Source organism: Thunnus maccoyii, chromosome 4 (genome assembly GCF_910596095.1).
Source record: "Thunnus maccoyii chromosome 4, fThuMac1.1, whole genome shotgun sequence".
NCBI classification, from domain to species: Eukaryota; Metazoa; Chordata; class Actinopteri; order Scombriformes; family Scombridae; genus Thunnus; species Thunnus maccoyii.
In genome coordinates, this window is record NC_056536.1 from 19,668,633 (window position 1) to 19,681,535 (window position 12,903).

General features: G+C 42.0%; 1 protein-coding gene across 1 annotated transcript; it reads left to right on the forward strand.

Moving 5' to 3' along the window:
• The first annotated feature begins 298 nt into the window (after positions 1 to 298).
• LOC121896336 (glutathione hydrolase 7) lies at positions 299 to 12,502 on the forward strand. Its single transcript, XM_042410156.1, has 16 exons — positions 299 to 420; positions 800 to 1,415; positions 1,747 to 1,973; positions 2,140 to 2,291; positions 2,391 to 2,508; positions 2,625 to 2,692; positions 3,201 to 3,274; positions 3,420 to 3,613; positions 5,255 to 5,342; positions 5,850 to 5,977; positions 6,081 to 6,169; positions 6,280 to 6,432; positions 6,567 to 6,681; positions 6,790 to 6,927; positions 7,099 to 7,198; positions 11,163 to 12,502. The coding sequence occupies exons 2-16, from the start codon at positions 1,196 to 1,198 to the stop codon at positions 11,333 to 11,335; spliced, it is 2,037 nt and encodes a 678-aa protein (XP_042266090.1). The 5' UTR covers positions 299 to 420; positions 800 to 1,195; the 3' UTR covers positions 11,336 to 12,502.
• The last annotated feature ends 401 nt before the right edge of the window (positions 12,503 to 12,903 follow it).

Here is a 12,903-nt window from a genome sequence, read left to right on the forward strand (position 1 = left end):
AACCACTGATTTAGTGGATGGCTGCCAAGTATAAAGTTAGTCTGACATTGGTACATACACGACAACACAATCAATACCCATAATTTTCTTGATGGATATGTGTAGCCGACAGATATTTAATCATAAATTTCACATGAAAAATAATTTAAATTACTCTTAGGCTTCAGGTCAAAGTAAAATACGTATTCCGATAAAAAAAAAAAAAGTCTAAATTTCAGCTATTTCCACGACAAGTTACACCGGTTGGGTTAAGGCTGTAATATGAAACTGACTTCCCTGCGCTGTGCTCTCGCCGCTCAGTCCTGTAGTCTTGGTGACGGAGAGCTCCGCTCAGATCACTGCACCTGCTCTCATTAAAATACAAAATATCACCGTAACACAAGGATTTTTATTTGACTACAAGTATTTTCCCCGATAATGGTAAGTAACACCAACCTAGCTTGAGCTATTGGTAGCTGCTCATTTAGCACAGAATGAACAGAAAGATGTGTTTGCTAGCTTGTGTCAGCGCGGTTAACATACAAACAGACACGGGACAGGCAGGATAGCAGCCTTTCTTTGTTTTAAATGGCTATAATGGTGGTAAAGCTGTCTTTTTGAAATATATATATCAGCTTAACGCTAGTTTGCCGCTTCTCTGCGCCACAGAGGCGGACATTATCGTCTTTATTTGCTGCAAGTTAAGCGGTTTGCCTGGTGTAATGGCCATGCATGCAGCCTCAAAGGTTACACAAACACCTCTCGAAGGAAATGCATTGTCAAAAACTAGTTAGCTGACATGGTTTGTTGTCTTTTGCAGGTGGCTTCCTACATGACAAATGGAAAAATGCATCATCATCGGAGCAACACACCCGTGTCCTGGCCTAACGAAAATATTTGCTAAGAAGCAGCTGCAGTGATAGCAAAGGTGTCCAATATAACGCAAGAAAACTACAAATCCCCCCTGCAGAATTGTGATATATACTGGGATCCCATAAGATAACTAGATGAAGCAATTCTTCAGCAGCACAGCAACACTAGTGGTCCATAAGGATATATTACAGTGATTTCTTATCTGGATGACAGGTGTGTGGCTGATCATCCCAGACAAAATACAGATGTGACAGGAAGCATGGATATCCTGCTCTAACTCCCTTATACCCCGAAGATAAATATAGGATAAGTTACGTGTGTGACTGCACGATCGAGAGTAGTCATGCACAGCCCTGCCCCTGAAATTGTGGCAGGGTACTCTAGTGGATGTGTGGTGGATAAAGATGCTAATCCAGAGACAACCTTGGGGAGTGCCTACTCTCCGGTGGACTACATGAGCATCACCAGCTTCCCCAGGCTGCCAGAGGATGATGTGATGTCCGGAGAAAACACCCTAAAATCTCGCAAGGATGATGACAACGTCTTGAGTGAGCAAGATACAGGTCAGTCAGCCAGATCAGACACAATACGCTAAAATATACTGGAGTGTGTGTTTTTAGGTTGCTGTTCAGAAGAGGTCATTTGGCCTGGAATCATCAAGCTGCATTGTTTCTCTGTGAGATCATTTTTGAAGGTTGAATTTGAAGTCAAATAGGTGCTATTTTGTGCATAGCATGCATGCAGAATTCAGAAATCTGTTTTTGCCTCTTAGTAAGAATGGCAACATTAAACTGACAGTTTTGTGAATGGGGTTTGGTGGAGAAAACAGCACATATTGGGTGTCTACTCATTCCTGTTCAATCTAAGCCTTTTGGTTTGTGTTGCACGTCTCAGACCCGGATCTGTTTTTGAAATCGGCTCGACTCCAGCGCCTCCCCTCCTCAGCCTCTGACTTGGCCAGCCATGACATCGCATCCCTGCAGGAGACCACCAGAGACCCCTTTACAGAAGAGTGTGCCTGCCAGCGAGATGGGCTGACGGTCATCATCACAGCCTGTCTCACCTTCGCCACTGGAGTCACTGTAGCACTCATCATGCAGATCTACTTTGGCGACCCACAGGTAGCGTTATATGCATGTAATTTGCCGTTGTACTTTTGCAGCCATGACAATTGATTATAGGATTACATGCAATTTCACATGCTTGATCCCTCCCACAAAACACCAAGTCAGTTCAAAGACATCAGCAGCTTCTCCCTTCCTTCATGCTTGTCCTGTCTCTTGCAAGGTCTTCAACCAAGGAGCGGTGGTGACTGATGTGGCTCAGTGTACATCTCTTGGGTTTGACGTTTTGGGGAAGCAGGGGTCCAGTGTTGATGCTGCTATCACTGCTGCCCTCTGTTTGGGGATTGTCCACCCTCACACCTCTGGTTTAGGAGGGTGAGTTGTAAGAACATATTCATCTCTTCTAAACACTGATTTTCTTAGGCTTGGTTGAATATGATTAACAAGCTGGCTTTGTGTTCTGTTGATGTTTAGTGGTGGAGTTATGTTGGTGCATGACATCCGAAAGAATGAGACGAGAGTCATTGACTTCAGAGAGACCGCACCGTCTGGCATCCTTGAGGAGATGCTGCAGACAAATCTTGATCTCAGTGTAAGGCATCTCCTTCTACCTGTTAGATGTTCACTAAGAGAACAGAAGACCATTTTATTGTTATTGTTTGGTGCTGCAATTAATCTGTGCAACCTGCTCTTCTTGCTGCATTTCAGCCTGGTCGTCTGGTGGGAGTACCAGGCATGCTCAGTGGGATGCATCAAGCACACCAGCTGTATGGCAGGTATGGTATCTATCATGTAATGCTACTTTTATTAATTAAATCTTTCCTCATGCAATCATGAATAGTTTCAAATGCCCTTCATAAATGAAATTTAATTGATATACAATATTATTTCCCCCCATTTTATCCAATTCTTTTTAGACAAGAATAGTAAAAGCTGATAATTACGTAAGCTATGATAAAGCCTGTGCTTTTCTCAGAGTGAAGGGAGTAAGATCTCATAGTGAAAGTATCACCAGCTGTGTTCAAAGAAAAGACAATGTTGTTGCTTTTTTTAGCCAGTGTCGGGCTGCAATTACACCGATGCTGTGTAATTATCACTGATGCTTCATCTGGTAAGAGGATGATGTTAAAGCCTGAAGATCAAGTGTAATGCTAGGCTGTTGTGCCAGAGCGATGGACAGTTATTTGCAAAATATTCTCTTTGAAAATCAGTTCAGAGTGTATGTATAAGTTTTAAGCATTTGTAAACCAAAAACCAATCTTTCATGACTTTTGAATTCCCCAGAATACCGTGGAAGGATGTTGTTACCATGGCAGCAGATGTGGCCAGAAATGGATTTAATGTTACGCATGACTTGGGTAAGTATAATGTAATGTAGTGCAAATCACTGGGTGAAGCCTCTGTCACTAATGTCACTTCTACTGTGATTAAAAACGCTGCATGGTCACCCAGCCCCATTTAAAGATTAGGTGTGATGTCATCTGCCTTTCTTGTCTCCTCCAGCTGAAGCCCTGGCTAAAGTTAAGGACCAAAACATTTCGGATGGATTTCGGGATTTGTTCCTCCCCAACGGCCATGCTCCCCTCCCTGGGCTCTTCAGCAGACGTCTTGATTTGGCGGCCATCTTGGATGCTGTCGCAGTTAAGGGGATATCCGAGTTCTACAGTGGAAACCTGACGCAGGAAATGGCTGCTGCAGTAAGGAAGAATTTTTTTCTTTTCCCCATCTCCAAGAATGATTATATAAGTCATTAATTCTGCATCAGCTCCATTGGAAGTCACTTTCACCCCTCAAACACTAAGTCCCAGTTGTGCTTTCTTCTTGGCTATTTACATTTTGGCTAGAGTGGGGTAATGATTCAGTACTGTACTCTTATCATGTTTCATGATCATATCATGATGAAATAATGATGTCAGGTTCATTAGTCTGTGGTCTAAATGAATGATTTAAAAAGACCATATTTTTTAGTCTCACAGAAAAATCCCACAAAATGAGATGTGAAACCAAATTAGGAATATTAACATTAGAAAATGAGTTGTAGTTAACATGCAGTTTGACACAAACAAATTTATCTTATTTAATAATTTGTTCTTTGCATATGTAAGCAGAAATTGTCATATACAAATAACTTATATTATTAATTATTTCAGATGTTACTGCAGCATGGTGACAAAACATAAATACACTATAAATAATAGTGTTCTTCCTCACTATGTGTGTAGGTGCACAGCTATGCAGCGAGGTAAACACGCTTCCAGTAAAGGTTGAGGACAGTTGATTGCCTTTGAGGTTTTTTACTGAAAGCAATCGTGAAACCGAAAACTTTACTGTGCAACACATTCAAAGGTGGTGATTGTAAATTAGAAAATGATCAGATTCCGTAAACAAGAGTTTGACTAATGTCACTGTAATAATGAATTCACACAGGAATTGGGCTGCAACTAATGATTATTGTCTTTACCAGTGAATCTGTCAGTTCACTGATTCTTTCTTGATGAATCACTTTGTTGTTTGGTCCATAAAATGTCAGTAAAAGGTGAAAAATGTTGAACACTGTTTCCAAAAGCCCAAGGTGATGTCCTCAAATGTCCAAAACCCAAAACAGTCCAAAACCCAAAAATATTCAGTTTACTGTCATAGTGGACTAAAGAAACTAGAAAATATTCACTTTTGCAAAGCTGGAATCAGAGAATTTGAGGGAAAAAAATCTCATTAAGTGACTCCACACTATTAATTGATCATCAAAATAGTTGGCGATCAATTCAATAGTTGGGATCACTTCTACATAGGCTTACCTCATTGTTTGACACTTTGGCCACCTCTTAATATGAATAAATCATTTATATGACTGAAAATGAGGAAAAGCATAATAGGTCCTCTTAAAGATTCTCAGAGGTCATATTTCTTGTAGGGCTATTGCATTAAAATTGGACATGATTCCATTAAAGACCACATTTTTACATTAAATTTGATACCTGCATTACAGCTATATAAAGTAGTTCACTCATGAGGTTGGTTAGGATGTGGGCAGGTATCGCAGAACATAAAAGGGTAGCAATCTATAGCATGGCACACCACACTGTGACCTTTGCACTCTTTCTGCACTTTCCATTGTGTGCAATGCAAATGATTCAGTCTCTCAAATTGCAGTCACTTCCCTTTACTCTTAGGGACCTGGGCTTTGTCCTTTAATTTCAAAAGAGAGTGACTCAAACTTAAGTACATGTATCTAGCTACAAACCAGAGGTCAAAACAACTTACAATGTCATGTCAGGCTTTCTTTGACTATCAATACATTTGTGAGTATAGTAAATTAGAAGACTTTGCTGTTTTTAAAGGTGCAAGCAAGAGGTGGGGTGCTCACAGAGGATGACTTCGGAAACTACAGCACAGTTCTACAGAAACCAGTAGAGATCACCTACCAGGGTAAATACTATCAGTTACTATTTATAGTACATCAGAGCTGTTAGAGGAGGATCCCATACTATTTACTATTGAATCTGTATACATCAAGTGTACAATTTCTTCTAGTGCTTACCACAAATACATTATGTCCTTGAAATCTGTACTTGATAATGACAGACTTGCACTTTGACAAGGGAAAGTGTGTTAACAATGTACACCTGCACACCTAAGTATTTGTTTGCATAAGCATGGGTTGTTGTTAACGCAGCAGTGCAAATACAATGGTCATGACACCCATCTTGATATGCTGTTATTTTTAAATTTTCTGTTTCCTCGTGTGTTTCCTCTGTTATATATTGCACATATTGTATTTTTTTAAATAATTATTCATGTAGATTGTTCATATCAATTTTGTGTCATAGACATTTGTTTTATTTGTGTATTGTATGACTGTAGAGCAGCAAGCTGTAGTTTTATTGTTACAGTTATAAGTTTAAATTTTCCATTCATAATTTGTTGTTTCTGAAGGACACCACGTGATGGCGGCCCCAGCCCCACATGCAGGTGTCGCCCTGATCACTGCCCTCAGTATCCTGGAGGGCTATAACATTACCAGCCAGATGCCTAGGAACAGCACCTACCACTGGATTGCAGAGGTAGTATATTAACTGTTTTACCCCTATACAGCATAAACAGTGAGCAAAGTGCAGCAATTCATGTAATATGTACCGTTGTGTTAATTTTGTATTACTCTCCCAGTCTGTGAAGATAGCTCTGGGCCTGGCGAGTGGGCTTGGAGACCCCATGTTTGACACTTCTGTCTCAGAGACTGTCGCCAAGATGCTGAGGTAGAGATCCTCCCCGATGTCTTTTAAATATATAATGTACTATATAAACCCATCCTAATTCAGTGAGGCATTCTCACTGAACCCTGCCCTTTGTTGTTCCCATCTCCAAGTAAATCGCAGGCTTCCCTACTCCGCCAGATGATCAGTGACTCTCAAGCCTTCCCTGTCAGCCATTACACTCCATCATATACCTTGGAGGAGGGTGCAGCAGCTGCACAGGTCATGGTCATGGGCCCAGACGACCACATCGTGTCAGTCGTGAGGTATGCCATGCTTTAACTGAATTACTATTACACATTGTCTATTCAAGTAAAATTCCAGTGACAGTTAAGAGAGGATTGAAATTACTGGAAAACTTAAACTGAGACTTTTTTATTACTATTTTTGGCTCTTGTAGCTCTCTAAACAAACCATTTGGCAGCAGGATACTGACTCCTTCAGGAATCCTTTTGAATAGCCAGATCCTGGACTTCTCCTGGCCTAATAAAACACAGAACTCATCACCTAACCCAGTAAGTGTGCCGTTTTTTGTTTAATTGATTACAGTATTGATTGTTTTCTTATTGAAAGAATCGTTGTAGTTTCTCTTGGTCCATGTTTTTTGTTCTCATTGGCTATAGCATAACAACCTCCAGCCTGGGAAGAGGCCCATGTCCTTCCTGATGCCCACAGCAGTGAGGCCAGCGGTGGGGTTATGTGGCACATATGTAGCAGTTGGATCCTCCAATGGAGAGAAAGCTCTTAGTGGCATCACACAGGTTATTTACTCACTAGAATAATACATTAATTTCATGATTGATTGTTGAGTTTATATTCATGTGGAAATACATTTTTCTAGAGGTGCATTTTGACCCATGTTATTCATAACAATTAATTTACTAATGCGCAAATATTCAGTATATCTTATTCTGTTTTCTGATTCTTCACAGGTGTTGATGAATGTTCTGTCTTCACGTAAAAACATGAGTGACAGTTTAGCATATGGTAGACTGCACCCTCAGCTGCAGCCCAACACTCTACTGGTGGACTGTGAGTTTTTCCTATTGACTATTCTATTGTGTAGTTTGGTCCAAATATAAGAGTCCCTTCAAAAACTCTGAATTCAGTGCTTTAAGTAGATTAGCTTTTTAATTTCCAATTACAGTTGTAATTTCCTGCTATTAACATGCAATATGCATCTGGATATACAAACTAGACAAAGAACAATCCAATTGTGCCCTTGTAGCAGTATTTACATTGTCATCAGATTACATGTTTGTGTACACTATGGAAAACAGATGAATAGGTGGGACGGCAGCAAGTCATTTCATTGTCAATGAAAATTAAGTTGACAGGTGTAGGGTTACCATGGTTCAGTATAGACTTCCTGTGCTGTGAAAAGACAAATCCTCTGCAATGCTAAGTGGGAGGCAGTGGAATTCATGATGACAGGTGTTAATACTGTGAACCCCAAATTTCAAAATTAATTTCTTGCTGGTTTGAGGAATGAGAAATGAGTTTTTGGTATATTACATTATAATGCAGTACAGAGCAAAGATCTGGATGTTTCTGCATCTGAAGTTTTGGATCTGGCTGAGATCTATAAATGTAATCTGATTGTGGTTCCCTTTCAGTCATTTCACTTGGTACAGCACATTTAGAATGGGATATCATGCCACCGCATGGCCTGACTGAAGACACCTCTATTCATGCTATTTAAGGCAGATGATCTATGGTGATGTATGTGGGGCCCTGCCTGCACATATATACATCCATCACCATGGTCATCCTCAGTTCTTACAGTCTTCTGTCTGCCCCTGTCCTCAGGAGTGCGGCTTCTCTTTGCATGACAAGGACCATCATGAGACATGTCTCATTTGCGGCGAGGAGCTTTTGGTTTAAGTCCCCGCTGGTAACTGGGCTGACCACATGGAGTGCTAGCCAGCTGCAGCTTGGGCTGGTCGCTTGGACATCGGCTTGGACATATATGGTTTATTGGAGGGTATACAGGGGGCTTTATCGTCAGGCCAGTATACTGCCATTACTTTGTTGTTTGGCCAGTACAATACATCCTTCTTATCAACTTACCACCGTGCAGCCGAGAGACTGTAGGTGGAGTGGCCCTCTCCTCCACTGGCTCAGAAACCATTGCGGTTTGCAGGATTTTTCCTTCCTCCCAAACTGACAATGGTCAAAAACTGCCTGCCCAAGTTCCTGGACTTTGTCTCGGAGTTAACTTTGACATGGAACAAACTGCTGTCTACCCATGTCACATGGTGGCTGGACAGTATTTGGATCTGGATGGAGCCAAAAAAGTTTGGTCAATCCTCTGCCTATGGAGTTGTCCCTGGCATCTTATCTGGCTGTGTCCCACAATCATAGTGTGGGCAACTGGAGAAGATTTACTGAGCGCAGACAGGCACTGTTCGTGGGCTGAACTCCGTCACCATGCTTCAGACATATCAAGCCATGTGTCTGGCGGAGCACTGATGCACTGATGCCCCCCGACGGTCCGCTGACCTCAACGAGGTCAGAATTGTCATGGATTGCATTCTCCGTATATCCCGCTGTGCAGCGCTCTCCCTGGGCAGAGTGATGGCATCTACAGTGGTGGCACAATACACCTGCGGCTGACTATCTCTGACATTCTGGATAGGGACAGGGCCGTTTACTTGGATGAACCAGTATCTGCTCAGGGTTTGTTTGGCCAGTCACTTGATGCCATCCAGGCAAAGTTTGAGCTTAGAGAGAAGCAAACAGAAGCTCTGCACAGCATCATTCCCAGTCATGACGTGATACCCAAGCCGCCCGTGACCTTTTGTGAGAGAGTAGATGTTGCACCCATTGGTGTTGGCTCAAATATGGAAACGTTTCAGCAGGGCAGAAGTGGACCTCTTTGCCCCCGGAGCAAATACCCACTGCCCTCTGTTCTTTTCCATAACGGACCACGACACACCTCTTGGAATGGATGTGCTAGCGCCCCCATGGTCCAACATGTGCCTGTATGCATTTCCCCCAGTAGAAATGATACTGCCTGTTCTGGAGAGGGTGTGCCAACAGGATCTGACGCCGATCCTGATGGCCCCTCGGGGGCCAGAAAGTCATGGTACGCTGAGATAATCAGTCTGCTGGCAGCGAGGCCCTGGCAGCTTCCTTTCCGCAGAGACCTCCTCTCTCAAGCGGGAGGAGAGGTGATTCATTCAGTTCACCCAGAACTGTGGCGGCTGCATGCCTACCTGTTGAGAAGTCCATTTTAATAGCTAAGGGTCTACCCCCAATTGTGGTGGCAAAGATCTAATGTGCAAGGGTATCATCCACTAGATGGTAAACGGTAAATGGACTGCACTTATATAGCACCTGTCTAGTCTTCCAACCTCTCAAAGCACTTTTACACTACAAGCCACGTTCACCCATTCACACACACACTCGGCAAGCTAACATGCAGGATGCTGGCACAGCCATTGGGAGCAATTTGGGGTTCGGTATCTTGGCCAAGCACACTTCGACATTCGGACTGGAGGAGTCAGGAACTGAACTGCCAATCTTCTGATTAGTGGATAACTCACTCTACTTCCTGTGCCACAGCTGCCTAGTAGGTCTCTAGGCAGGCCCTAGAGGCCTATATGCCTATAAATGGTGGGTGTTTGAGCAGTGGTGTCAGGACCGAAATTTAATCCCATTCGAGTGCTCTATTGTTTGACATTTCTTCAGGAGCTCACCTTCTTGCCATGCATTTCTTAAAGGGAGTCCACCAGCTGGGGCCTATGGTTAAATCCAGTGTCCCCTCATGGGATTTGGCTTTGGTGCTTGAGGCTCTTTATGGTCCCCCATTTGAACCCATTGAGTCTGCAGATATGAATTTTCTTTCATACAAGACAGCACTGCTTCTTGCTTTGACCTCCGCAAAGTGGGTGGGCTTTATCTGTGTATCCCTCTTGTTACCCCAGTTCACTTTGGATGGCTCCAAGGTTACATTGTGCCCAAATATGGTGTACTTGCCCAAAATAATCCCTGCAGCCTATAGCTTTATGGCTTTTGAGCTCTTGAGCTTTTGTTCCTGTCCTTTTGCATCCAAGGAGCAGAGGAGGTTTCATTCCCTGTGTTCTGTCTATGTAAGTGCGTGTGCATTTATGTGACTTGTCTGTCTGTTTTGCTAATCCAGCCAGGGGCAAAGCCCTGTCTAAACAGCAGCTTTCTCACTGGATTGTAGAGGCTATTTCTCATGGGCTTTGTTTAAAGGGGTATCTATGAGTGAAATCTGTGCTGCAGCCAGTTGGTCATCACCGCACACTTTTGTTCGGTTTTACCATTTGGATGTGACAGCCCCTTCAGTGGCTCATTCTTTCCTTTCTGCTGGGTCTATGATGCACTAGAGCGCAGGAGTTTGACTCCAGCTTGATGGCTGCTCTGCGGGGTTTGAGTACATGTCCTATACTATGTGTTGTACCGGGTGAATCGACTGAAAGGGAATGAAATGTTATGAATATAACTTCTGTTCCCCAAAGGAGAGGAATGAGGTACAACACTAGGTTGCCCCACTGCACAGTTGGGCTCGGTGGGATGACCGTGGTGATGGATGTATATATGTGCAGGCGGGGCCTCACATACATCACCACAGATCTGTCTCAAATGCGTAAATAGAAGTGTCTTCAGTCAGGCCACATGGGGGCGTGATATCCCATACTATATGTGTTGTACCTCGTTCCTCTCCTTCAGGGAACAGAAATTATAGGCATAATGTTTCATTTCAAGTACTAAGTCAAAGGCCACTGGATCTGTGTTTGGTTTTAAACATAATACTATGTCCTTCATGACTGAAAATCCTCAGACATGCATTCTGAGCATACTGTGATTGCTACACTTTCAGTATGTAACTCCTTTACAGGAAAAAAAAATTTGAATACCAGGTGTAAATGCAGTTTTATTCGGTTTGACATTTATTATTCATCATTCATTCTTCCCACTAACCTCAGATCATTGTCCCTCTCTCCCACTGTCTCATCCTCTCCTACAGCTGAGTTTCTAGATGAAGACGTGGAGCTGCTGCAGGCCAAAGGTCACAAGGTTGAAAGGATAGATGTTCTGTCATTGGTGGAGGGCACCCGGAGAACTAATGACCTCATCATTGGGGTGAAAGACCCCCGTAGTGCTGATGCCTCAGCCCTCACCATGTCCAACATGCCCTAGTGCACCCCCCCCCCCCCCCCTATATTCAAACAATGAAACTTTGAGTAGCAGCTAGTTTTTGGCCTGTGGGGTACTGAAGAGTGTTACACTCTGAACATATATATCAGGTGTCCTGGTGTAAATAAATGGATTCTTTGCACGAATGAGCAGATATAAAATAAGCAATGATGCCACACAGTGAAGCCACCATTTAAAACACGTGCATGGTCCTCTGCGCATTCACTCCACCTTTCTGCTTTACAATTCTTCCACTACATTTAACCATTCCTCCTAATAACATATAAGATCACATAGAAAAGGGAAGAAGGAAATAATATTTAAACCAGTGATAAAGCCAGGCATTGTCACACGTGGAACAGACTATCCTAAACTGAACAGAGGCTCAACCATTTACCCTCCTGCTTTTTATATGGTGTTTAGCAGTGGTTAGATGTTGTTTGGTACAGTGACTGGAGTTTTAACTGTTGCGAACAATCAATAGCTCCTTGGGACCATTTGGTGCGTGTTAAGACTAACACATTAAAAATATGCCACAGAAATATGATAAGAGCTTCACATCTAAATTGATTCCTTTAAACATGAGGATTTGCTTCAGTTCAACAGGTGTTAAATATTAGTAATGGTAAAATATGTGTATTTAGATATTTAATTTAAGATATTTTAGTTGTTGCACGATTTTGTTCCTATTTAAAGCTTGTCGCTTAAAGCATTTTTTTAGAGTGGGGATACTTGTTTTTAGAATGGGAACAATCAGGATCTTTAAAGATAAACTGAATGTAATCTGTCTATTTTTATATGAACGTTTGATTTCTACTGTTGTATCACAATGCATACAAACAGACATTTTAGAAAAGGCTGTTATGTTTATTTTTTGTGTATTTGTGAAATTATTTTAGGTAGTGTATTTGAAGTAAGAACAAATAGCTTTTGTAAAGCATTGCATTCTAAAAATGGTTTCGATTTGAGTCCAGAATGGCCAATGCTGACTGATCAAACTTTACTGTCTGTGTTGTTGGGTACTAGTGCAATATGGCTATTGATGCTTGTTTTCTGTACTGTAGAGTACCAGCACACATTTGCACAACACCTGATGTTTTATTCCATGTGCATTTGTTTTTAATAAAAATAAGCACCGTCCAAACCCAAGAAATAAAATGTTTGCACACATCCTAAGAATGAAAAATGTTTTCCCCTTTGTTCCTCCTTACACGGGCATTTTGAGCATCTGACCTACTGTAGAATGATTAAGTAGCTTGCTGCATTCAGACACTAGCAGTTGAGGGTGGGTGACTGATAGGAGTTTTGAAAGTGATGTATTTTATAAATCCCACAGTCTATTGCTTATTGTTATTAATTATAAATGCCAGGTATCGATGAAAGGACACACTGATCAAGAGTCTGCTGTATACATTTATATGTAAGCTTTGAACAGTAAGTGTGTATTTAAGTGGGATCAGAGTCATCTTTATTAGCCAAGTATGTTACCATACAGGGAATATGACTCCAGTTTAGTGACTCTAAATGTACAAGATAACACTTTATAGTTTAAACACAAATGTGTGGGATGA